The sequence below is a fragment of the Python bivittatus genome, unplaced genomic scaffold, assembly GCF_059951505.1.
Source record: "Python bivittatus isolate LINGU-HERP-01145 unplaced genomic scaffold, Pbiv_v1 ctg000480_np1212, whole genome shotgun sequence".
Classification (NCBI taxonomy): domain Eukaryota; kingdom Metazoa; phylum Chordata; class Lepidosauria; order Squamata; family Pythonidae; genus Python; species Python bivittatus.
Window position 1 is genome coordinate 33,444,147 of NW_028277075.1, and position 26,808 is coordinate 33,470,954.

The 26,808-nt window shown below is 42.4% G+C and overlaps 1 protein-coding gene across 3 annotated transcripts; it reads right to left on the minus strand.

The window, feature by feature from the left end:
- Positions 1-8,035: 8,035 nt before the first annotated feature.
- MDK (midkine) lies at positions 8,036-26,150 on the minus strand. 3 transcript variants are annotated; one of them, XM_007429810.3, is made up of 5 exons: positions 25,952-26,150; positions 11,087-11,166; positions 10,484-10,645; positions 9,787-9,948; positions 8,036-9,056 (listed from the first exon to the last, which is right to left on the minus strand). In XM_007429810.3, exons 2-5 carry the CDS (start codon positions 11,163-11,165, stop codon positions 9,031-9,033), a joined length of 429 nt encoding a protein of 142 aa, XP_007429872.1. In that variant the 5' UTR covers position 11,166; positions 25,952-26,150; the 3' UTR covers positions 8,036-9,030. The 3 variants fall into 3 exon arrangements, with proteins under 3 accessions (XP_007429872.1, XP_025023455.1, XP_025023456.1); XM_025167687.2 differs by lacking the exon at positions 25,952-26,150 and adding an exon at positions 25,801-25,945; XM_025167688.2 differs by lacking the exon at positions 25,952-26,150 and adding an exon at positions 25,784-25,934.
- Between the last annotated feature and the right edge of the window lie 658 nt (positions 26,151-26,808).

Sequence of the window (26,808 nt, forward strand, 5' to 3'; positions counted from 1 at the left end):
ATATAACATCAAGCATCTTGGAAAAAATATGCCACAGAAGCTGAAACTTAGATGGTGGAAAACCAGGAGGAAACCCTTATTGCAGTTTGGATTTTTGCAATGTAGACCAGAGAACTCTATTATAGTTCCTCAGGATGACTCAAATGTGATAAATTGCTGAGGTTCATATTTTGCAGCAGGAAATTGCTAATTATGTCAGCTGCTCCCAGTCTTTGGAACTCCCTGCCAAGAGATATCAGGCCAGCTCCTTTTTTTATTCGTTTTCTGGCAGGGAACAACATATTTTTTTAACAAATTCAGAACAGCCTTTAATGGTATGGTGGACAGATTGCTGAGTTGAGTTTTGAAGGCTTGAACAATGTCTTGAAGCAAGTTTTTTTTAAAGTAGTATTTTAACTAAAGTACAATTGAACAAGGATTTTTACAAGGGTTGGGTTTTTGTTTATTTAAAAACTCTATTTTTAACTGCCTCAAGCACCATTCTTTAATGGAAAAGAAGGTTATCATTCAGATAAGTAAACAATCAGGCATATGGGGTGAATCCTAAATGCTGAACAAGGACTTAACAAGATATAATCACATAGTTAAATGCTTTGCCATCTGGAACAAAAATTTCCCCTCTTGACCCCCAGGTGGTTGCCTTAGCATTCTGGTTCCTGGGAAAGACACCCGTAAGAGAAGAAGTAATGGGCTTAATAAATACATCCTTTGAGGTTGTTTTTCTGTTATTTAAAAGTGAGGAAAATCAATAGCCCCGCAGACTTTTATTATTCTGGTGCTAGGTCTGGGAGGTCAAACTGTTGCATCTGGAATGGCCCTGGAGGACTCAATTGAAAGGTCGCTTTAATCAAGGGCTTGGGGTATTGCCAAACAGTGATAACTACACAGCCAATGAATGGATTTTCTTTCCTGGGCCAACAGGGACTCCTGATGGATGAAGCAATAAAGAACAGAACGGCAGCAAGCTTTTGTGGTGTCCTGTAATCATGCTCTGAAATCCTAGAGCTATATGTTAAGTGTACATGTAAAAATGTACAGCATTAAAACAAGAAACACGTTTGCAGAGAAAGAGATCTCAGTATATTCCTTGCCTTAAAGTGGGGATAGGTTGAAGCTGCCAGTTGAGTTGAAGATGGTTTGTGGCTCCACAGCATTCAAAATTGTTGTTAGTTTCTTAATACAATTTGGGATTATTGCAAAAATAACAAAGCCCTGCTTGATGCCAGCAATGTACTTACATTGGCATCAGATAGCTCTTCAAGCATTAAAATGTTCACAAAATGTTTCCCATAAGTTTAAATGCAAAGTGTCAGGCCTTGCATCAACAGAACCTTATTGAAAGCCTCATTCCTATTTTTCACATTTGTCATCTAAAAGGTGTGTTTTTTTCTTTACAACTTTCATATGCTATATAACAAAGTTCTCAAGCTGATTTGCAATTAAATAAGGCCCTCTATCTATTTGATGAGGAAATTGGAATGGGACTCCTGAAGATCCTAACGTTTGGAGAAATACATACAGAAGAAAATGTTCTTTCAACTAACCTGGTTCAAAGCTATTTGTAGCTTTAAGGAACTTCAAACCAACTTATCAAACAGGACTCAGAAGCAGATCAGAGCCAAAGCACCTGGGGAAACATTAGCAAAATAAGGTTGAAATGACCAGTTCTCAATGTCATAGTGATCCTGTTTTGGATTAACTACTGCATCTGAACTGAATTTAAAGGCACTTTTATCCACAGTCCATCACCACAGTACAAGTTTATTTATTTTATTTATTTATTTATTTTTCAAATTTGTATGCTGCCCATCTCCCCCAATGGGTGACTCTGGGCGGCTCACAATAATAATAAAAAACACAGGACTCTCCAGCCATAAACATAATCTATAAATAGTTAAAAACATATATAAAAATGGCATATATAAAAAAAGTTGAAGAGCATGTAGGCATGGTCAAGCTATTTTCATCCAGGTAAGATTGTAGCGAGCATATTAACCAATGCTAATAGAAGATGTTTGGAACGGCAAAGATTCAACCTTCTAAGGAAAGTGTTGGCTTAATGAGTAAACCTCATCTTTCAATGGTACTGTACTCCAACTAAGACAAAATGGAAACATTTGCCTTGGTAGAGGAACTGTCAGCCAACAATATTTCCATTTTGTCTGGACTAACGCAGGATCCTCATTATTATACTGCATCTTCCAACTACTGCTGTCCTGAAATAATAGTACAGAGGATAGACTTTGCATCACCTTAATGATGACTGGGTGATTCTAGAAGGTGTTTTAAATCACAGGTAGGGATCTTACAAGAGCTTTAGGGCACATCTATAGAAAGGATCTGTGCCATTTCTGATCCAACTTGGAATTTATCTGATTGCGTAATGTTGGCTGGTTTTGATTGCTGAGTTGATTTGTTTTCCTGGTTCTGTTATGGTTGATTTGAAACCAGAGCACAGCAGGAGTTTTCTCAGATGTACTGCAGTTCTGTGGAGCTCGCGTGTGGCTCACTTTTTCATTGGTGGGATCTGTTGACTCATCCCAATTCTCTGTGTCTGCGTTGTCTGCACCCTACAGCTATACAGGCTCAGTCTCCTGGAGGTTGTCTGTATTATTTAGGACTTATCGCTCATTCTTGCCCGCACATGATTGCAGAACATTCAGTATGCTTCAAATTTCCCTTTTGAGGCTTTTAAATGAAGCAGAGGGGTGGGGGCAAGATGACTTAGCTGTTTCTTTTTTTAAAACAAACCTTCTCTTACATACCATTCCATTTTAACTATTTAGGAGGAAGAATGCTAACCATTCTTAATTTCCTTTTTGCACACAGCAGAGGTGAGGGGAGTTTTGTTAAACTGGGATCCAAAGCATCACAAAGGGTGGAGCATTTACTGACAATATTCTGTGTGTTCTTCTGTTGATGACTAACGGGGAACACTGTCTAGCTTGTGGTGACTGCCACACATTTTCAGCATTTCAAGTCTGCAGATGTGGATGCCAACGTCAAATTGCTTTGTAAAATAAATATGTGGAAGTATCTTAACTTGTTTCTGCCATTTACTCACACACTGGTTCTTTCTTTTGATCATGGATACTAAAAGAAATGCAATCAAATGAAATGAAACAAATGCAGAAAGAATAATTCCAGAGGACAAACATTTTGGGGATTCCAGAACCTTATTTAATACAAAATATGGCTTGAATGGATGACAAGCATACCGAGTGAAGATGTTCATGCTGACAGCATTTCAAGATCATGATGCAGAGAGGTCCAGCAGTACCTCAAAGGAAACTGCTCTTACTTTGTTATTGTATTGTCAGGCCTAGCCCAAGTAACTCCAAGAGACAATGCCAGTTCAGTCCAGCTATGTTTATTAGCTACAACCTCTAGCAAGAATCTTCCCAGACTGAAACCCCATCTCCCAAAGTCATCCAGCCACAACAGTGTGAATTCCTCAGGGCGGTGCCAGTCTCATCCTCTTGTTCCTCCCACGCTCCTCTGGCGAGCTAAGAAAATGTTTATCTCCCTGAGCCTGGCCTTCATAATTCCATTCCATCACAGTATTAAATGCTCAGCATAACCTGGAGGCCATTCACTTTTTGGGGCTGAAGAGGAGTCCTGATTTTGAAGAGTTAGAAAAGGTCGCTGCATACATACAGTGCACAGGCATAGTATTTGCACTGCAAAAATAGGGAATTTTCTATGTTCACACCCTGAGCAGCCATGCCATCTTTTACAGTCTATGAACAAAATGGGTGATGCTTAGGTTTTTGAAACAAACTTGCCGTCACAAGAAGCTTTCTCATATTTTTTTTTAATTCAACTAGAGACATGAAACTCTGTAGAACCAAGGAAAGAAAAACTTTGCAAAAGAGAGAGGAGGGGAACAGCAGGCTGTGCATGATCATTTCCTGGGATTAGAAGGCTGCTCCAGTGTGTCTCACTTGGCAAACTAAAGAAATGAGTCTGCTATGGTGTCCTGATCTACTTTCAGCGGAGCCAGATTTTGCTTGGCACCTGGCCTCTGGCAGAGTTCCTGAAGGAGCGCTTTTGGGAAACCGGGATAGTTATGTATTGCCCCTTTAGAGAATGCCCCCTGCCCTTGAGTCTGCTTCCAATCATCCTGTAACATTTCTAATCCTGATCTGGTCTGGTCGCAATTATGCTGGATTAACTCAGGAATTCTAGGGAGTTCAAGAGGGTAGGGAGAGAATTTTGTTTCTCCAGGTGGAAAAGGAGGAGTAGGGATGGGTGGCAAGGCATACAAAAGCCCCTTGGAGACCCTCTTTTGTCAAGAGAGAAAGCTGGGCAGCATGCCTGCATACCCAACCAAGTAGAGGTCTTTTGCCAGTCTCGGCAGAATCACCAGTTTAAATTACACCAAGAGGTGAGAAGTGAAAAAGCACTGAAAGCAATTTCTCAAGCTAAGCTTTCACTGAAAGCAAAGTCCAAGGACTAAGCACATGAAGAGAAAAACATGCCAGTTCCAAAGGCCAAAATAATTATAACAATAGTATCTCAATGTTGTATGTTCTCAGGATTATCCAACAGAATGTCAAACCCTAGACTAGCTTTCTTCAACCTGCTGCCCTCCAGATAGGTTGGGACTCTAGAATTCTGGAAATTGCCATCTCAACATTTTCTGGAGGTAGAAGAGGGCTGTTGGTAGGATATATGGTCCTGTGTACCAGTCAAGCATACAGACACAGACTCCCATGTTTACTAGGGATTTGATTCAGTGGGGGCAAAAAACCAGCACCTATCCTCCAGTCAAAGGAAACAGGATTCAAGGCTTTGGCACCTGAAGGGGGCAATGCCACACATCCCTCTTCCAGCAGCCCTCAGCAATAAAACTAGTAAATTAGAGTAAATTAAAGAGTAAATTAAACAACTAACTAACTAACTCAGAGTAAATTAACTCAGAGTAAATTGAACAACTAACACTTTGCTATCCCTTTGTTACATTCAACATCAGCTGCTCCTGAGGATAGCTGCTTCAGCCTGTATTTGAACTGTAAGTTCACTGTAATGAAAAGTGAACCTCTTTTCAAGGAACACGAAGGAGCTTATTTGTCCCCCCCCCCCCCCCATGTAGAACAACACAGAGCTGGAGTCAAATATTTCCCCTAAATCAGTTTTATTTTTGGCTTCTGTGCAAAAAGGAACAGAATACTTTAAATGCTACCAGTGAATGTGTATGCATGTGCATACACCCACATATGAAATTACTTTTAGAAAGAAGGCAGCAAAAGCCTCATTAACTATTTGCCAACTTTCTCCTCTCCTTCTGACTGACAGTAGGAACAAGAAAATGTCCTTGGTCAGGAATGGGCTGAAGGAATCCAGGGAGCAGCTGGTAATATATTAGTGGCATTTTCACCATGCCTTTCTTCAATGGTTGTGGTCCAGTGGCAGAGCTTAAAGTGTGCAGTGCCAACCTTGGGCATAATTAGCCCCAAACCCATCAGCACCAATCAAGAGCAACAACTCTTATTAGAATGGGGAGGGAAGCTGGGTTCTCCCAATGATGCTTCCCACCTCAGTGTGGCAAATGGGCAAGGATATTGTAAGATGTATTTCAACAACATCTCCATCCCTGCATAATTATGAAAGTAGGCACTTTCAGGAACAAGGGAATGAGTACCTAAAACAGAAAAACAAAATGTATAGAAAGAGTGGAAATAAATAGACAGGCTCATCCATGGGGGGGGGGGGTGTTGAAAAAGTCAAGATGGCAGCTTTGAGTGCATGGCTGCCATCTTCACTTTTTGATCCCACCTCCCCCCAGGTCACATATAACAAATAGGTTCACCAACCAAAATCGAGGCATACTGGATGAATGGAGAAGAGTATTGCATTGTTGAACACAATGGCTGAGAGTAAAATGCTGGCCTGGCAAATTGTTACCTGTTTACTAGTGGGAAACACTGTACATTTCTTGTCCAAATTAAGCAGAATTTGACATTCTGGGCAATTAACACATGGTTGATTTGCTGAAAGGTGGTTCTGCTGTAATATGCAAGACTTACTAGGGAAATCATGTGCACAAGCTAGTTCAAAAAATTAATAACCACTGAACTATCCAGAGATTCCTATTCTTCCATTGTGGACAATCAGGATCTGAAGAAATCAGATATCACCTCTGGCTGCCTACAGCAGCTTTTGTGTTAGGAGTGCTGGAGAAGACTCTTAAGAGTCCCTCGGACTGCTAGGAGGTCAAACCAATCAATCTTAAAGGAAATCAACCCTGGCTGCTCATTGGAAGGATTGATAATGAAGCTCAAGCTCAGATACTTTGGTCACCTAATGCGAAGAGAGGACTCTTTGGAAAAGACCCTGATGCTGGGAAAGATTGAAGGCAAAAGGAGAAGTGGAGGGCAGAGGATGAGATGGTTAGATAGCATCACTGAAGCAATGAGCATGAAACTAAGCAAACTCTGGGAGGCAGTGAAGGACACAAAGGCCTGGCGCGATATGGTTCATGGGGTCACGAAGAGTCGGACATGACTTAATGAATGAACAACAACAATTCGCAGAATTCCCACTGTGGCTATACTGTGCTTACTTGATTATATTCTCAGAGGAGCTTAAGTAAGAAGAAATACCTGATCTAGTCATTGAACTGGAGAATAAGCTATTAACAGATGGATGGTTCTAGATGAACAATGCTTCAGGAATAGGTGGTCACAGAGAGGGCAAAGGGAGACACAACATCTGCATATTATTGTGCAATGATGTGAAATATTTTTCCAAGCTGCCACTTTTTTGCTATCTCAGACTAGAACTGTTTCCAAATAGAGGAACACAGAGGAAGCAAAACCACTTCACAAAACCTCATGGCACCCCCCAGCCCTGTTTAGAGCCAGGATCCTGTTGTCTCAGCCCTCTTTTGTCCTATCCTGAGGACAAGTCTCTGAGGAGATGTAGAGAGGTGTGAGACCTCTGCTGCCACCCTTGTTCCCTGACAGACTACCTGCTCTGGGAGGGTGACAGCTATCTGGATCTCGACATCATCTGACTCTAGCTGCTCATGACAGACAAGCCTTGAAGTTATCCTTAACCTACCTAAAAATGGTTGTTTTTAATACAGGTAGTTCTTGGGTAACAACCACTTGTTCAGTGATCGTTCAAAGTTATGATGGCGCTGAACAAGGAGGACTTATGACCAGTCCTCGAAGTTGCAGCCATCACAACATCCCCGCAATCACGTGATTGTGATTCAGGCGCTTGGCAACCAGCTTGCAACTATGATGGTTGCAGTGTCCTGCAGTCACATGATTGCTATTTGTGATCTTCCCTGCTGGCTTCCCTACAAGCAAAGTCAATGGGGAAGCCAGCAGGAGGTTGCAAATTGCTCCTGCAAATCACTCCCACTCTCACTGCTTTTTCCCCCGAGAAGCCCCCGGGTGGCATGGGGATCTCGCACTCCGTAGCACCTGCCTGCCCGCCCACCCACCCACGCTCCATAGCACCCACCCATACTTCATAGCGCTGGCCCATGGTACTCACTCACCAGCCTGCTTGCTTGGTACACAGTTTCAGTGCCTCTTCCCATATTGTGGTCACATGAGGTCCTCGCTTAATGACCCATGTGTTCCTTGTTAAACAACACCAAAAGGGACTGCTGGGATTGCTGTTGCTAATGATGCAGTCCCACGGCATTGCACTTTACAACTGATGTACAGTCCACCGCTTAGCAATGGAAATTCCGGTCCCAATTGCTATTGTAACTGAGGACTACCTGTGCCTCACTCTGTCTGCCTAAAAAAATGCCCCAAAGAAATCTGCGTAGACAGTGAGGTCCTTCTGTCCCTCCAGCCTGTGTCTATTAGATAGTTTCTGGGCTGCTAAGCATTGTCAAGTTTGGATAGACGTTCCTTCAGTGATACTGAGCTGTGACTCTACGCACACACACCCCCCACAGCAATTACAGCATGTTTTCTACCTGCTGCCACCCTCGTATATAGCCAGTCCTTTCCTTGTTCACAGACTAGTAATTCATGATGTACAAACACGACCCAACAGGGGAAGCAGACTGTTTTTGTAAAAAGACCTTTATTGGAAAAGGGGGAAACTGTGAAAAGCAGAGAGGGCTTACCCAGCACCAGTAAAGGAGGGAAAGGCCACAGCATCCCAGCAGGAATACAGACAGAAGGGATTGAAACAAGGAACCAGGTTCATTGGCTCTGAGGGATCCTTTCCTGGATGCTGAAAGGAAGGCCAGGGGTGGCCTGTGGGCAGAAAAGACTGGGCAAGCACAGCTCAGTGAGACGATCCAGCCACGCTGCTCCTCAGATGGGAAGTCTGCCTATCAACAAACATCTATGCATAAGAGATGGGGAAGGGAAAGGTTTGGTTTATGCAGAGCATGCCAGGAAGTAGGCACTTCTCCTGTGGGAAAACAGCATCAAAGAGGTCTGTACCTCTTGCCTTTCCTACTGTGCACAGCGTGTCTTTTAGGAAGGTGAGGCAGACATGGCTCTTCACCCCTTGTTTCCACTGTAATTCCTCTCCCATCCTCCCCCATTCCTTGAAAAGGTTTCCTTGGGTGCCTCAATAAATGTTTTGGTTTATGACCAGAGGAAGCCGTGTGGAGAAACTGCATGCATTGCTAAGATTGCAAGAGGCTGCCAAAAAGCCATTTGGCTTTGACAAAGGACCCACAGGTGGAGATCTTTAGCAAGACCTTAGCACAGCCTAGCCCATTTCCAAACATCATGCTGCATTCAGGGAAGCAAACCAGAGCAAAGGACACTGGGACACAGAGGAAGGAGGGAGGACAGGAGGTAGAAGAGAAGTTAAGGGAAAGGCAAGCAGCACCCTTCTTTAGGAAAGGGTGGGCCTGCGCGCTACAAAACTAGTAATTAGGAATGGTATTGCAGTTAAAGATAAGGCTGTGCAGGCTGAAGAATAATGGGGTTTGGCAAAGCATTGCCAAGCTGGGAGAGGCCAAGCTGCAGCTTCAAGTGGCGTGTGTCCAAGTGGGCTCAGGCACCATGCCCTGAAGATGGTGGGGCTGTATCCATCGTACTAGTCCTTCCCCTTTCCTTTTCTGGCTGTATGAAACAATTAAGGAGGAAAAACATTAGTGCAACACGTTACATGGAGACTATATTCACACAACACACCAACCCATGATTTGCATAAGAGTCAGATAATGAATAAAACACTTTGCTGGATCTGCCCAACACAATAAACCATAAACTATAGATTTCAAGCTACACTGACAGGATTCACACAACATTCTACATCAAAACATTTTCCCCAGCTGGTACCCACTAGATATGGAGAACTTATAACTACCAAAATGCCTGTTGGGAATTCTGGGCATTGGAACAGGACTAGTGATGCTGCTGGTCTTATCTTCTCCAGCTCTCACTGTCCCCCCAGCAGGCACTGTGGAGAAAAGAAATGAGGATGATGGGTGCCCTCAAGCCCTTTGGGCATGACATGGACATATCCATATTGTTTTCTTAGCAACAATCTTGTAGTAGTTTGCCTCTGCTTTGTAGCTATTCAAAGTACATTACAAATTAACAAACCTGGCCAGGGACCTGTATGGATACTAAGGAGGATGCCTATAGCAGAGAGTGCCAAACAGACTTGAACCTCTTTTGGACAGAAAGAATCCTAAGGCATTATAGTAAGAACCATGACTGGCAATCAGGATACCCACCCTTGAATTCCACATCTTCTGAATGGCCCATTTCCATTCTTTTACCACTTAGAAGCATGCAAAATAAAACACCAAAGGCTTTATCAATGGCCTCTTACAGATAGACTGACCTTTGGATTTTGACTTGGCCTTAGGAGAGCAGGGCTTAGTCACTTGAATAGTTTCCTGGCACTCAGCATTGTAAAGAGCTTTCTTCAGAGTACCTGAACGGGCCTTCAGACCTGTTGCAGAGTCACAGCCACCCCAGCTCTCAAACTTGTACTTGCAATCAGCTAGGGGAAAAGTAAGAACTGTTAGATATATACAGGATCCACGACAACCTAGATCCAGCTTGGCTTCCCCTCCCCATCATTTTCTCTCAGATGAGAAATAACTCAGATGCCCAGGAGATGAGCACATGGTTCACAAGCTCACGAACCACTGCCATCCAGCACAGAGCTACCAGGACCATTTGGCTAATGTGACAGAGGGAAGCTTCTTATAGTCCTAAATGGTAAAAGAGCTGCAGCTGCCAGAAACTACAAACAATCACTTTCTGGAGAGACTAGTTGGCCTCAGAAGCCAGAGGATATGCTTTTCATGAAAGCATAACAAGAAGCAATGGAGGAAGCCAATTACCAGAGACCGACCAAGACAAATGGATACTGTATTGAAGCAAGCAATGGGTTGACATACAATGCAAGTATTAATTGTCTGTGTCTATTCTTTCAAATTTAAATTTGAAAACTACCTGGCTGACTTCCTGAGGCTCTGATAAGACTGGTGCATCATTCCCCGAGTCTTCCTTTAAATCAGGTGCATGCTCACCTCCAAACTCCTTCTTCCAGTTGCATGGAATCTTGCATTTCAGCTTCTTAGTCTCCTCATTACAGGTTCCTTCACGGAAGCCCACACCACAGTCCTTGCTGTTGGGGATACAAGGGCCCCAGCGCCATTCCTCACAATCGGAACCATTTTTCTTGACCTTGTCTACATGAAGAACAGGCAGTCATTTCTGACTCACAAGAAATAGCCTTTTATTTTCTATAATCTATCTTGAACCATTAAAAGCAGCCTGTCTCTCCTCACCTAAAGTAGGATGGCGGGCTTTTCTGTGCCTTCAAATCAATCTTGACTCTTCTGACTACATGGCAGTTTTGTTGGCAATGTTTTTGGGAAATGGTTTGCTGTTGCCTTCTTCCTAGGACTGAGAGTGAGTGACTAGCCCAAAACCACCCAGCTGGCTTCATGCCTAAGGCAGGACTAGAACTTACTTTTTCCTGGTTTCTAGCCCAGTACCCAGAGGAAATACTGGGTATTTCCTGTACTTTTATAGTCCAGTTCTGGAAGCCCTACTGAAAGACATCTTCTAAAAATAGCCAACTGTAAATAGGGACTTATTTCTTGGGCAATCAGAAGTCTGACACTCACCCTTCTTATTCTTGCCAGCTTCTGAAGATACAGCCAGAAGGATGAAAACCAAGAGGAGAAAGAGTCCCCGGGCCTGCATTCTGTAAGAGGAAAAACACTGAAATCACTGTTGGCATAAAATACATTCCAATCCCAAGAAAAGAGCTAGTAAGATGGAGGCATGTGACAAAAGGGAGGGATATGATTTTCTGCTGGCCTTGTTCCTGGGCCTTGAACTGCAGCCTGGAATATAAACATGCAACAGGTTAAGCTCTGCCCCTTACTTCACTACCATAGCAGGAAATGCAGACTTGGCTACACATCAGTAATTCAAGCTGTAATTAAATTCACAGAAGGAGAACGATTTTTGATTTTTAAAAAAGCTGCCATCTCAAGTTCATTCAAATTTCCTCAAGACTCTGGTTGGCTAGTGAATTCTTAGCATTTTAGACTTTGCATGGGGATAATCTGTTTAGCATTTTTTTCATTCAAAGGAACAGAGGCAGACTCTTAAGATGAGAGACGTTTCCTTCTCAAAATAAACAAACAAAATAACAGCCTTAACGAAACAGCATCACTTTTAAATTTGCATAATTCTAAAACCAACTTAGGCAAATGATCCCTTGTGCTCTCCCCTTCGATAAATAGTGTGACTTATATTATTGGTAAATCATGGTGAATTTTAATTTCTGTCACAAGTTAAATATTTAGCTTTGGTGACTCCATGAGTACACGCCTTTAGGGTTTGCCATGAATACACGCCTTTTGTTTTTTTGCAACAATATATGAGTGGTTTTCCACTACTCTTTTGTTTCACTTTAATCTAGCCTAGAAGGGTAAAGATGCCCTCAAGTTAAGCTTGACCCTGGTGGTTGTGCCCATACAGTTTTCTTAGCAGTATTTGCCGCTGTCTTCTCTGGAATATTTTTGACTTCCCAGTCGAGCCTACAAATCTGGATTTCCAAGTAGTCTTCCAATCCAAATACTAAAGACCAGGCTCAGCTTTGTTAAGATCAGCCAAGGTCAGTTAGAGGCTGCCATCTGCCGTAGATATTAATTTACATCGATTTCCTCAAAATCTTGTAGACTCATTTACCTGCTTGAAATATGTGCCTCTGATTTTATTTCTCACTGCAGTAGACAAAGCAGAAGTCCATTCAGTTCAGGAATTAAATATATTCTTACTAGTCCTATTAACCGCAGTATTTGCTCAAAGTAGCCCTTATTATAAGATGCTATCCATAGGACATCCCTACTAAGTTGCTGCAAAGGACAGTAGTAAATTATTGAAGACTATATAATGGTCCCTGATTGAGCTCTCTGTCTAAACCATAATGCTATTAGTTATCAGTTTCTTCATCTCCTGCTCTTGCTATCTGTTTTGCTCAGCTGGGCTTCCTTTTTGATATGTGTCGCCCCATAGGAAGCTACACAAGACTCTAGACTTTCACGCACCATTCTCAGAGTGACACCAGTCAGTGGAAATGCCTTTCACTTCAAGGTGAAAGGTCCAGCTAAAGGGCCTCTCCAATGCAGCTGCCCAAGCAGAAGACAGAGACCAGATAAGGTCCAGACCTCCCATTTCCAAACAGCATCCCCTCTCTGGCCCTCCCAGACTTCAAATGTGGCGCAACCAAGTGGAAAACTGGGAAAAACAAACCTGCCAAAGGGATTTATGCTGCCCCTACTTTTGGAAAGCTGGGAGGTGTCCGCAGGCTGGCAATAGTGAGGCCCTGCTCCCCACCCCTCTCCATTGCTGCTCCCGTCCCCTCATTTCCCAGTGTCTCTTTTATCTAGCGCTCAGCAGGCCACCTCGTCTCTGCCAAAGCTCCTGAGGCTGGGGGGATCTCCGCTGCCATGGAGCCTTTATGCATCTCAGAAAGAATCCAGAGGGGGAAAAGAAACCCTGACAGGCACAGTTTTGAGAATTAAAACAGAAGATTAAAAATAAAAGCTCATCACGATCAGATCTCGTGGGGAGCTTCAGAAGGCAGGCAGCTCCCCCTGCTGGTTCACTTAACGTCAGCCTATTACCATACCCCAACAAAGAGTCTATGGAAACGAGTGCCGCAGAAGAGTGTGTATGTGCACACACATCCCATGAAGAAGGGGAATGGCACACATGCACAAAGCCATCGCACACAGGCTGTTTTTGTTAAATCACTGCTACTTTGCAATTTTCTTCCAACTCCTCCATTATTTATTCCAGCAAGCAGGATTTAGTCATTCTTCTTTTAACAGGTTTATACACTTCTCTCATACACGGAACTCCACAATGGCAATTCCATTCATGGGTGTAAATGTAATTCTTATTTACCCAGGACAGCCAACAGCAGGGCTGACAGATCAAAGAATAAAAACTAAAAGGAACAGCAAAATGTTTCTGTTGCATCTCCCACACAAACAGAGAAAATGTGAGGATAAATCAGAAAACAAAACTCTTTGTTTAGTTGCATAGAAGTTGCTAATCTCAAGGCATCCTTTCCCAAGGCTTTTCAGTGGCATGGATGGAGCATAAAGATGACAGAGTATATGACAGGGAGCCTTTTAATTTGCCTCTTGAATGTAGAAACATGGCCATTAAGGATTTGCTTTATTAAGCCAATTACAGTAACTGCAGTCCTTTGCTGCAAATGGCTAATTTCAGTTCCAGATTCAGAGGTTCCAAAGTGATTTTAAAAAAACACTGGAAAAAAAAGAGGACAAAACTCTTGTCAAATATAGTTTTCGTTTTGTCGCTTAGCATTTTTATGATAAAACTCAAACTCCATGAATCTGTAAAAAGCAGGGTAGAGATTTTATAAAATAATGAACAACATGCACAACTGCAACTTTTTGCTTATTCATCTTAAATGTTATTAGAAAGGAGGCAGTTATGAAACACAGAGTGGGCCTATTCTGTGCTCGGCCTTCCCAGGCTTGTGTCCTCCAACGACACAGCGAGGGGCTGCAAGCTGCAACCCAAGAGCATCTGGAGAGCACCAGCCAGGGGCCGTTGCTCTAGCCCACTGCCCACAGGACCTAGAGGGCTGAATTGTGTTTTGCTTTTGAAATAAAATACACAATCCAGTTGTTAACTTGGCATATGCAGTTGCTAAATCCATACCTCTTTGTAGAAACTAATTATGAAACTGACTTCAGGCAGGGTTAAATGGCGGACCTGGGCCAGAGGTCTGGAAGCTTTGCTTGTAACTCTGTCCAGGCTTCTGGTAAGGTGCTAAGGAGGATAAGGGCTTCCTGGGTTTTTTGCATAAGGTTGCTTCATATTTCCTTTTTAGGCTCCCAACTACTCCAGGGGTATCCAGTGTGCTGGAGGATCTAACCAGCACATGTCTTTCATTATACAGTATGTACTTGCAGGATATTTAATCCTTGTTCTTCCAATCCCAAGCAATGAAGTGGGGAGGGTGGGGAAGGATAGAGAAAGTAGGGGGTAAGCAGACCCTAGATGGCATTTTAGACGAAGTAAGTTGGAAGTGTGTCTGCAGCCCTGCTGGAAAGAGTCTTTGGCCCCCATTTCCACTATTGGTGGGACCGGGCTGCAGCCTGCTGTGCTCAGTGGAGGGAAAGGAGGTGGCTGAGGGAAAGAAAGACACAATCAGCATTTTTGCTCCCTCTCCAACAGCCCCCTCGCCCCCCAGGCAGGCCACTGCAGACAGCAGCTCAGCTCATTACCGAGGCTCCATTGGCTGCACCTGATGCTGGGAGGTGGTCAGATTCCCTCTGAATTGAACTGTCACAGAGAATTACACAGGCTGAAGGCAGACACCCTCCGCCCCCCTTTGCCCCGGTTCAGCTTTCAGCCGGGAAACATCCTGAGGGAGAGCAAAGTGCCTGTCAGGACACAGCCCAGGCATTTCTCTTCAAAGCCCTCTTTAAACAAGGGCAGGAGCTCAGCCTTAAGAGCAATCCAGATCCGAACTCGGCTCTGATTGCAACGCCCAACAATAGACTTGCTAGAGGCTGGGTCTGTTGAAGCCTTTCTTAGCTGCAACAAGCCAAGAAAGGCTGCTGTCAGGCCCTGAACAAGCTGGTCTAATTGTTTCCTCTGGATACTAGCCCATCTTTAAAGGAGAGGCGCAACACCCAGAGCCCCAGGGCCACATCCAGCCATACAAAGGCTTGGAACGCCCAGGGCCTTTCCAAAAGTTGTTTTCAAATTGTAATTTTATTCTTCAATACCATACGGAATGATTCAATTCACAAAATCACGTTTTGTTATTGCCCTAGGCTTGCTCGCTTCTTTGCTCTAGCTCCATGCGTTTCTGGGGCCAGGAGGGCCCTCAGCAGGCCCCCAATGCTTTGTCCCCCAAAACACTGCGTACTCCTGCCTAAACAGAGTTTGTCTTCAGGTATATATTTCCTTTGGGAGAAATGTTGAAATCCTTCAAAAAAAACTGACCTACGTAGTAAGCCTGGGTGAGCGTGTTATGCACATGGTTTAGTGGGAGGAACTCTCAATTCTGACTAGCTCTCCCACTGGTTTTGCAACGCAGCTGTTACTTCTGTACAGGGGTATCTGTGGGGAGGGGGAGGTTTTGTTTTTTTAAAAAAAAAAAAACCAAGATGGTCATTACAGCTGCAACTACCCTCTTGATGTTTTTAATCCTCCCTGAAGATGACCTGGTTGTGTACATCAAGTTTGTACTACACTCGTTTGCTACAACAGGGGAACTATAGGCAGATGAGTTTTCTCCCTGTTGCCTCAGTGGTGGCAGGGATGTTGTCTGAAATAACTCCACATTCTGCCTGTTTTTTACTTTCTCCCACTTTAAGGAGTTCCTAGGGCAACATGAGACTTGTGGCAAAACTCACGCAGAAGGGGGCATAAGTTTTTCCTCCCTTTAAAATGTCGGCACAATGTATTCCCCCACAAGAGGATACTGATCTTGCTCTTGCTGTTGATATTGTCTAGATAATTTTCACTGTGGAAAACTGCTTTTCAGTTCTCCAGACGAAGGAGTTTGAGACCTTTTGTAGGGTTCCTCATTCCCCCTCCCCCTGCAGAAGACAGGGGGATGATGGCAACTAATGACAAGGAAGGAGGAAAATAATGATCTAAAAAGGCAACTGTACTTCTGTCCTTGAACTGGAATTTTTTAACTAGATGTCCCAAGGTCAAACAAGAAAATACATGAGATGCCATGCAGTTTTCTTTAGCTTGTTAAACTCAAAAACCTTGGCCAACTGATATATGCTTTTTCTCCTGTGTAAAAATCTTATTCTGACTGTGGTGGCGACATAATTTATCACAAGCAGGGAAATATTAACTGTGTATTCTCACCTAATCCTTCAGCACTCAGACTGCCACATACCAAATGTACTTTTGTTTGTTAAAAGAGGAAAAAAATGGAATTCTAGGACCACACGTGTGTGTTTCCATTTTCTGACACACCTACTTTGGCACCACAATACCAGTTTCTATTAAGGCAAAATTTCTTGTAATAATCAAACTGAGGAACTGGCTTACTTAATAGTCATTAGGATGCCAGAATTTAGACTTGGATCAGGATAAATCCTGGCTTATTTTGCCAATTTCTTAATGAGCATTCTACTCAGATTCTTTGGTCTGGACATAGGAGGGAATTATGTCTGAATCAAGTCATGCTTAATGTATTAAAACCTGATCCAGGAGCAGAGAACAACATGGGTGGTCGATGCTACTTGTTCATAGTGTCATGGTTTATGAATTTTTGACAGATGTTTGAACTTGGCTTATATTTTGAATGATAGTAAGCCCAGCACCATCATGGGTACAACTAGTTTCATGCAGATTTTATCATCTTCCTATTACCGCCTGACTTTTGCTTGGGAAATGTTTCAGTGCTGCTTCGTGGGCCTAGTGTGGTTCCTGGAACTCTTTTTTCTGGAGGCATGCAAGAAATACAATTCCTCATCCTGAATCTTTCTTTGACCATTTCAAAATCCAGCAAAGAACCACTGTTCTTGCTCCCATACTCTCCATGTGTATATTCAGTCTTACGTTAGGGTCTTCCTTTCTTTTATTTCTGGCTGCAGAATACCATTCTCTCCAAACTCAGCAATGTGTCTCTTCTGCTTTCATTAATTATTTCAGAAACAGGATTGATCTCCCACTATGTGAAAACAGAATGTAATATCTTTAACCATAAACATAACAAATCCAAGTAATATGTAAAACGTACATACCAGGTGGCAAATCAAACCATGAAAGGAAAATAATTTTATTTTACTTATTTATGGGATTTGTCTACTGCCTGAAACCAGACTTAAGGCAAGACCATCTTATTTGAACTAAGCTATTTAACTGTAGAAGGTATGCTAAAGATAAGCATATTATAGACAGAGCAATACAGGAAGTTTGTTACTTTGCAGACAGGAATGACCATCTGAGCAATCTTTACAAAGCACTGCTTGCATGCCAGAACATTGAAATTCATCACGCATCCTTCAAGTGCAGAACACTGGGTTGGGGTTCATGTCTGCGGAAAGCTTTCTGGGGGTGTGATATCAGGTTCTGCATTCACATTACCTTTATTGTTCTAACTGACCAAAGTGGCAACAATTAGAGAACATATTCTCTACATTATATTTCAATTAAGCTTAAGTAAAGAGTAGACTCAAGGCTACTACGAATTCATCAGAAGTGAAGAGAAAGAGAACACTAACAAAAAAAATTTAATCATCAGGAACCATAAGAAACATAAGAAATTACGGCTTTTTGCTTAAAATACTATTGAGTTTACATTCACATGTTTCACCTTGTGTACAATGAAGGAAGGAAGGGTACAGATACACACAACAATACCTACCCTCCTCTATAGTTTCACATTTAGGGGGAAGGCTTTTTCTTCTTCATTCCTGCAATTACTATAATAAAATTACCTATTTGCAAACTAGGAAAATAAAAATTAAAATATTGACTATCAGTTATTCTACTATATTCTGAAATATTTTATTTATGTATTATTTATTTTATTAATCAAATTTATACACCACCCATCTCACTGTATGGCGGCTCACAAATAAAATATTATATGTATGTACACACACACACTCAAAGACACATAAAGACCAATACAGCCAAATAAAATCATTTGAGAAGATTAATGTTAAGAAAAATCTAATGTATAGGCGATCTCCCCAAATTTTCTATTCCTTGAAATCTTTATACATACATTACATACATACATACATACATACATACATACATACATACATACATACTTAAAAAGGTGTCCTTGGGACTACCCTCTTCCAAATGACTCAATATTTTCTTTCATCATGTTTCACTTTTAGTGTAATTATGTCTTGGAACATACCTAATTCCTACTAGCTCTTTCAGATGTACATGCTGAGATGAAGCTGAAAGTTGAGACATATTTTGGCAACATTTAGGATTGCTAAAGATGTGAGTAACCCTGGACTATGTCCACTGAAAACCTTCCAGGGATGTTGGAATGAGGTTGCAGGTGCCAAGCACAATAACAAAGAGCTTAGTTTGGACTTTCTCTACCCAATCAAGTTTGCCAAGCAAGATCTGCTCCAGGTGCCACTTCAAACACAACAGTAGCTGCTACACCGTGTCCTTTTAATCAGATGAATCCTTAGGCTTGCAATGAATTCCTTCATATGGGCTCTACAAGACTTTGGCTGCAACTATTATTGAGAAATTGTATTAAATGTAATAAATTTGCTTCTGACTAAACCATCACAGAACTGGACTGCAAATCTAGAGAGCAATGTTCCACTGTTAACACCTTTTAAAATCCTTTGAGCTGGCAGACTTGTCTTCCTGACTTGAGTGATTAGTTTCTCCCAAACATATGGAGAGATCATCAGCAACTCCTTCTTGGAACTTCAGTGCTTGCAGAAATTATGCAGCCTGCATGCTCCCTATGCAGGGATCTCAGAATCAGTGGGAAGAAAAGACAACACCCCCCTTAACGTGGCACCCATTGCTGATCTCATAGGGCTTGGAGTGGTCAAAGGGAGAGATATTTGCAGGAAGTTGAATCTGCCCAACTTTCTCAAAATAGATAAAACTTTTTCTATCATGTTCCAATAAATCAACTGTTCTGAATCTTAATATCTATTTACTCAATACACTTGTTTACTGCTGAACCTGAAGTAATTTGTGTTGCAGTTTGTAGGATCACTTGTACATGTCAGTGAACCACTTTTTAGCTGCTGATCCATTTTTGCAGACTAGCTGACTGGTGGTAAATGTGAGGAGGCTGGGGTTGAAGCAGCAAGCAAATTCATGGTCTAGACAGCTGGCTGGCAGGGAATGCAGGAAGGTTGCTGTAGACCACGGGGCCACGGTCTGAGAATCATTGCTTTAGACTGTTGGGTTTTCTACACCCAGGATCCTAATAGTATGGTTCCAACAGCTAGGGATTTGGGGAGTTGGGAAGTCCCAACACATTCTGAAGATGCAAGATTGCAGAAGGTTGATCTACAAGCATGTCAGAATACAAACCTGAAAAGAAAACTGATAAGTATGAACATATTTTTACTGTACATTTTATTTATCACCAGAGCTACACTCTAGATTAAACATAGTGGCTTTTAAGCTAGTAGGAATATGAAATGAAGCCTTTAACATCCCAAACTAACACATTAATCCTGCTTTTGGGATTTGTGTGCACATCTGAAATTTTGGAAACATGCTGTGAAGCTTTGACAAAATGGCTGCTGAAGAGACTCATTCATTTCAGGAGTGCCTGCCCTCAGGGATGTGTATTACAAGGTTATAAATTTTGCCTTACTATAACAAGACCCTTTTAATACTTCACTCTTGCAGGACATTCCTTAGAACCTGTTTAGTTTAGCCCTTTTTTGGACAGGTACAGTCCAGGCAAACTTTGGGCTGAAGCTACATATCACAGGCATCATTAGAAATGGAGGCAGTGCTGGAACCTTGTGCCACACAGCATGCTAACTCATTAAAAAAAACTATCTTATCGTTAAAAAAACAACAACACTAAATATAAGATTTTCTTTACTTTGGAGGCTCCAGATTTCTTCACTCTGGGACTGAGGAATTCACATATGCAGCTGAAACAAGAGACACTGTTATTGTGCCATAAACTGCAGCTATCATTTTATTACTTATTTATGCTATTGTTCTTTCCTAATTCATTAACATCAGTATGGGACTATTGTGTTTTTACAGTAAAGTAAAACTGGAAGGACTGTTGCATGATAATGTGACTTGTCCTTAAGAGTCTGTATTTCATGTTCCATTTGGTAGATCTTAGATTTCCAGTTTTTTAAAAAAGGAAAAGTTGTAAGTGTAAGGTTTACCCCTTCTCCCAAATAATCCAATTCTCCATGATGAACATACAGCAAAAGCAGGAATGGGGGGGGGGGAAGCATGGAGAAAAAGAACGTAACTGTACAACTTACTTTATCTTCTCTTGCATTCAGATATATTGACAGAATATTTTAGAATCAATGAATATTTTGGAAACTCATCTCAATTAGGGGACATATAATATCCGTTGAGGTTCTCTAACTATCTGGAATAAAGGCACACAAACTCCAGGAGAATTCTCTAAAGTCTACAGGCACTCATTTGGCAGCTACAAGGAATCTAAAAGATATATGTTTTCCCTACTTGCTCAGACCTTTGGGGTGTTTGTCTCCTACTCCATTTTGGGAACAACTGCATTTCTTTCCCCAGTCCTGTCTTACCTGTTTCGCTTTGTGACTCCCATCACTCTCCAAACTTTAGCTACTCCTTCTCCTTAGTGAAACACATGCAAAATTGCCTATTTCCCCACTCTTTCCCTGCAGGCTTCCCAAATTTCTGAGCCCAACGCAACTCAATAATATGCAGTGTTCTTCCATTTCCCCACTTCCTACCTCCCTCTCCCCTGGCTGTCTCTTGAGATGCTGCAGAGTCTGCCTTCCATGCCACCTTCTCCTACCATTCTTTATTCTTAGCCCCTTTCTTTTTCTTCACCTCTGTTCTTTTGAGGATATACAACCATTCAAAATAAGACAGTGCAAACCACTTCCATACTACTGCCTCAAAATCTGCCTAGATAAGTCTGTGCAGTCACCAGAAATAAAGCTCAGCTTGAGAGAGTTTTCCTTTTTATATAATCATTGGGTTGCAGTGATCTCACAAGGCTGAACCCTCACAAATTATTTCATTACCATCAATTAATCTCCACTAGCCTGAAAAAGGAGGGACAGCTGCTGAAGCAGTAGCCCTATATAACTTTATTTGGAAATTGGTCTCATTGAAGTCAATTGGACTAACTTCTAAGAAATGATGCATAGGGTTGCACTGCCTCGGGAGAAGTTCCAAACATTGCATCTACTGTCCACAGCTAAACTTTCCACCGTCTGTGCTCATTCCCTCCAAGCACCATGCCTGCCATCTAACAAATGAAAGGTGGTATCCATCAGCTTTTACATGGCTTGCCACCATCTGATGAGTGAATCAACACTCCTCACATCAATTCAGTAAAAGAGCCATTACCATCTCAAAGCACCCAGCAAGACAATAAAAATTCCAGACAGCATACAAGCATACATTGTGTGGATCACAATGCATGCTATGCCCTATTTCTGATATACAGAGCTGAAGAAAAAAGATATCATAAATGGGGTGGTACTACAGAATGAGCCTTCTAAGTTAAATGCGTTTGTTAGCAGGCTTTCCCAACCTGGCTGAGAATACTGGGAACTGCAGTGCCAACACATCTGGAGAACGCCAGGTTGGAGAAGGTCCTCACAGAGGATTATGGCTGGATAGCACAGGCAGACATAATTATTCCTGGCCCATCCTTTTGATCAGTGAGAATACCGCCTTGACAGATTACGAGGGAAAATAATCTTCTGATGGAATACTTTCTGATGTACTTCTCATCCCCTCTACACATAATCAGAGGCAAGTGAAATCCCAATATCCCAACACTGAGCTTCATCAAAGTACAGTCTGGGGAAGTGCAAAAAAAAAAAATATTAGTAAAATGTGTTATCAAAGATAGGTGATCTGGAGGAAGTACAACCAAAAATATCAATACTATCATGGTTTGCACAAATTGCAAATTTCTCAAAATGAAAGTTATTTTATCATATTTCATCTACCTTCCAGCCTTATTCAGAAGTTATTGATTCCATGTTACAAAAGTGAGTGACCAGTGCAGGGGAGAAGTATACTGTATACTTCCAGCCGGCTTGATCATATAGAGAAGATGAATGAAGATAGAATTGCAAACAAATCTAAGAAGAAAGAGTGAATCGGTTGAAAGGAAGAGGAAGACCAATAAAGTTGTGGTGGGATAGAGGTGAGGAGATCTCGATAAACAGAGATGAAAAGCTCAAAGAACAAATAGCAGTGTACGAAGGGGTGTGTGGATGTCATGGAAGCAAAGATGGTTGCAAAGAGAAAATGTTATAGACAGGTTGAACAGTACTGCTTAAACTAAATAGTTGCATACATTTTTTTTTTTTAATCTCCTGATTCTTTGACTTAATATATCTGGGCTCAGCCTAACATTGCTCACTCTGAAAGGGACTAGTGTGATAGTATGTAGGTACATTGACTGTATTTCATAGGAGTAGAAAATGGTGCTATGCCAACTATTCTTCCCCTTATGCTGCAGTGCAAGCATCTTGTACTACAAATCCCTTTCCTACGTAAAGTCTCAGTTAAGCAGAGCATGGGCATACCCGTGTAGTTTTCTTGACAAAAGTGGTTTGCCATTGCCTTCTTCCAAGATGCTTTCTACTCTTTTTTTTTTTTTTTAAATCTTAGTCTGCCCTATAGACTTGGTATTTATTGGTGATCTTCCATCCAAATATTAAGTCCTATTCTGCTTGGCTTTGAGAGATCAGCCAAGGTTGACTAGATGCTCCACCCAGTTGGATCATCCCAACATACATGTATATTACACTATGTATGAAAAGTCAGAAGATGGTAGATCTTGTTGCCATAGCCTGCATTCCGCTCCTGCACTGCTGTTGGTGAGCAGTAACATTTGAACTGGGTTATCTACTCCAGACTAATGGCGGGGGGGGGGGGGAACCAAAAATCCCAAGAAGAAACTCACATACACCTTGCAGACATAATAATACAGTACATTTAAATCTGGCAAGTATACAGCAAATCAGGAATAAGCCTTTTGTTTTGGTTTTGGGGAAAAAATCAGAGAGACTTTTTAGATGTTTTGGTCTGTACATTCTGGTCATAACCCAGGATCTTTAGAATGAGGAAGGGGCATGATGAGAAGAAAAAGGGAATTACCAAAGAACCTGCTGCTTGCCAAGAGTTTTCAGACTGGTGACGGAGAGACCAACACGGCACAGGAATACCAGGAGAGCATATTCTTAGGCTACCAACAGGATGTTGCCTTACCTCACCCATGTTAATTAAACCTATGCTTAGATAAGGACTTAAAGTTAAACAAACTGTGATCAAATGTACTAGGGCATGGTACAATCACTCCCTTTCTTTTCCATAATAAGACCACACCATTTGGTTATGTGTTGTTGGACAAGGTGAGGACATTTCCTTCCTGGAACCTGCCATGGGATGAAATACACTCAACTCACATTCTTCTCTAGGCTAAATATGATCCAAGAACAAGAACCTGTGAATAGAGGTGCAGCCCAGCTTAAAAGGAAGGTCTTTATTCCATAGTTCATGCATTCTCAAGTTCTAGAAGTTCCATGGTGAGTAACGGCTCTTTCCTCCTCAATTAAGCAGGCAACAAGATTTTAGGAGGACTATCCTGGAGAAATGACCAGCAATCATTAAAATTTCTGCTTGCTGCATAAAGTATTTTGGAGCTTGGCTAAGCCAAAGTTCACAACTTAAATTGACTTAGAACTGCTAAGCCTGGAAAGAATCTGAAGTACAAATGTTCAAAGCAAATCAAAATTACACCAAAATGACAACACATGCATAGTAATGTCAAGGTGCAAATCCTGTGTTACCTTTGCTTTCCTATGTTTGATGCAAGTGCTGTACATAGATTATAGGATTTGTATCCCATGTCATGAAACACATGTTGTCAACTGGTCTCCCCTTGTCCCCCTGTGAATGTCCATTTCTTGCAGATGCTTACAATGATCAGGAGTACACCCAGTATCTACGTTTACTGCTGCCTGGAAACCCTTATGGACTTTTTGCATGAAACAGAAAAAAAATGAACTTAAATTTATGGTTTTGATGACTAGACAGAATAGAGTATAGAAAGAAGAGAGTTATGTTCTAACCACAGAGTAAGAGGTAAATTTATGATTCGTACTTATAACTGCTGTAAAGAAGGAAGCTACATCTTTGAATCTTTTCTCTTTCTTTTCTATTTTTCTTTTACTTCCCCCCCCTTCTTGAACTTTTAGCTTTCTCTTTGATTTTTTTCTTTTTTTTCTTTTAGTTTGTATTCGTTTTTATTTTCTTTTTAATTTTTTTTTAATAAGAATTATATTTTAAAAATGATCAGGAGTACACCCTCTGCCCACACACATATACACCCCTCCACTCTAAATACCCTTTACAGCATTAGCCCAAATAATTAGTGGAGTAACAAAAGCAGAAAAAAAATCAAGATGTACCATTGCAGAAGTGGATGCTAAAAGGCACTTAACACAGATTAAGACAAAGCTTTTAAATCCATTTTGCAGCATTCGCAGTCATAGCTCTTAAAGACTAGGTCTGTCAAGAGCTATTCATCCTGAAGACTCTCTGATACATCTGAGTTGGGGGTAGCATGCCTCCAAATATCAGTTGTAGGGGAACAATGGTGGGAGAAGGTATGTATTCATCTCCTGTTTAGGAGCTCTGACTCGCCACTGTGACAGACAAAATGCTAGGCTAAAGCCATGGCTCGATCCAGCAGGAGTGCCCCTGTGTTCTTACAGAGCAGATTTTGCCACCCGTTCAAGGTGTGTAGGCATCCCCTTTATCCACAGGTCTTCCTGATTAACTAGCCTGAAGCAGAAGGAAACTTTTCTTCATCTATGTTCCTGATGGCTCAAGCAAGTTGGTGTTCAGAGTAGAAGAGCTACAGGTAGGAAAACACAGGAGGACCGAGAAGGTTGATGCACAATTACTAAAATGGACCCAGCAAATGGATGTTTTATTCCAACCCTTTTCTCATGACCCTCCAGCCCAGCAGACTTTAAAGAGATATTGCTATACATTAGTGGGTTTCTCAATCTCTGCTGGGGTGCTCAGTATCATGACTTGGACATCCCAACTAGATACAGGTGGCTTCAGATAGATTCTTGGAGTTTCCACGCAAAGAAAGCTCTGCCTGGAACAAGTTTTGGCACGCAAAAAGTTGCACACACGCGCACGACTGCATCCCTCACCCTAAATGCTATCTAAGGCCGAGGGGAACCTTCCCAGGACGGGAAGAATCGAGAGGATTCGGCGTCGAAATCCAACAGGTCGCTTACCCTCCACCCCTCTGCTGAGGCAGGCGCGCTGCCTTCCACCTTCGCTCCAGAGGAACTTTATGGCTAACGGAGCATCATCTGGTGGAGAGTCTCGGCGGGTGCAGAGAAAAGAACTTCTACCTACTTATTGAGAAAAGCAGGCTGCCGCCCCCCCCCTTCCTCAACTTCGTGGCCCCTCCCGGACATCAATCAAAGGTAATCCTCTTTGAGAGCTTGCCCTGAGGCTGAGCTGGAAAGAGGGGTCTTTCGCCCGCGTTTGGGCTACTGCAGCGTCTGGCACCTTAAACGTGGGCGCTAATAAAACGAAACTCTTACGAAAAACTCAGCCCGACCTGCCCTTTCGGGGGTCCGGGGACGCGCGGTGGCTGTTCTTTTCGCAGAGCGGAGGCTCGGAGGCGCCTCCTGCCTCTTTTTGCCCCTTCCCAGGCCGGGTCGCAGGGCAGCGGCGAAGTTTCGCGCCCGGGAGCTCGCCCGCCGACTTGCCTGGATGGATGCTGAGGGCGTAATTGGCGACTCTGGGTCCGTCTTCCGCTGAAGGCTGCCTCGTGCTTCCCGGCCGCTCCGCTGGCTCTGCTCCACCGCCTGCCCGGCTATCTGCTCCTTATCTCCCTCTCTTTCCCTTTGTGTCTTCAGAACTAGTTTCAGCTGGTCACATGTGGACACAACCTTGCCTGGCGCGGCGGCAGCCTCTGACGTCACGCCCAGCTGACAACAAAAGGTGGTTTGGGGAGCCCGAAGTTACTGCCAAGGCTCCACCTCCCTCGTGAAGCAGCTGCAGACAAAAGGCAAAGCGGCCCAGGGCAAAGGGAAGCTGGGTCCAGCTGCTGAAGAGTCCCCAGCTATGGCCCGACCTCGGTTCCCACCTTGCCCTTTCTTTCTCTTCCTGATGGTAACGCAGCATAACATTTCCAAGAGTCTGGAAATTGCCCTCTCGGCCTCTTCCTTCTTTCAGACACTGCCTGACGGCAGACTCAGAGTATGATTTTTATCTCCCACAGTATGATATATAGTTTTAGCTATTTGGTATCTTGTGGATGCTTTTCTCTTCTTTAACACCTGAAGAAAGTAGCAAGCTGCAAACACCATACCAAGAAACTTCCTTCCCCTTGTTCCTTTTTCTTTTGAAATGACCCATAGAAAAGTTTAGTGCAACTTTCTTTTAAAATGAAAAAAATAAGTTGATTGTTCCATAAGGTTCCCGAACTGCTATTGTTAATTGATTTGCTTTAGTGATACTGTACCTAACATTCTTTCGGCGTTTCCTCTATGGCAGCTCAAAATTTTCAGTATCTCTTTGCTGCCATCTAATGAATATCTGGATTTTTACAGGCCAGGTCTGG

Excerpts from the sequence above, each read along its gene's own strand:
- MDK (XM_007429810.3), bottom strand. The coding sequence starts at position 11,165 with ATGCAGGCCCGGGGACTCTTTCTCCTCTTGGTTTTCATCCTTCTGGCT. Across the intron at positions 10,646-11,086 it reads AGCTGGCAAGAATAAGAAGG|ACAAGGTCAAGAAAAATGGT; the intron begins GTGAGTGTCAGA and ends TTCTTCATGTAG. Across the intron at positions 9,949-10,483 it reads CTGGAAGAAGGAGTTTGGAG|CTGATTGCAAGTACAAGTTT; the intron begins GTGAGCATGCAC and ends CTTTTCCCCTAG.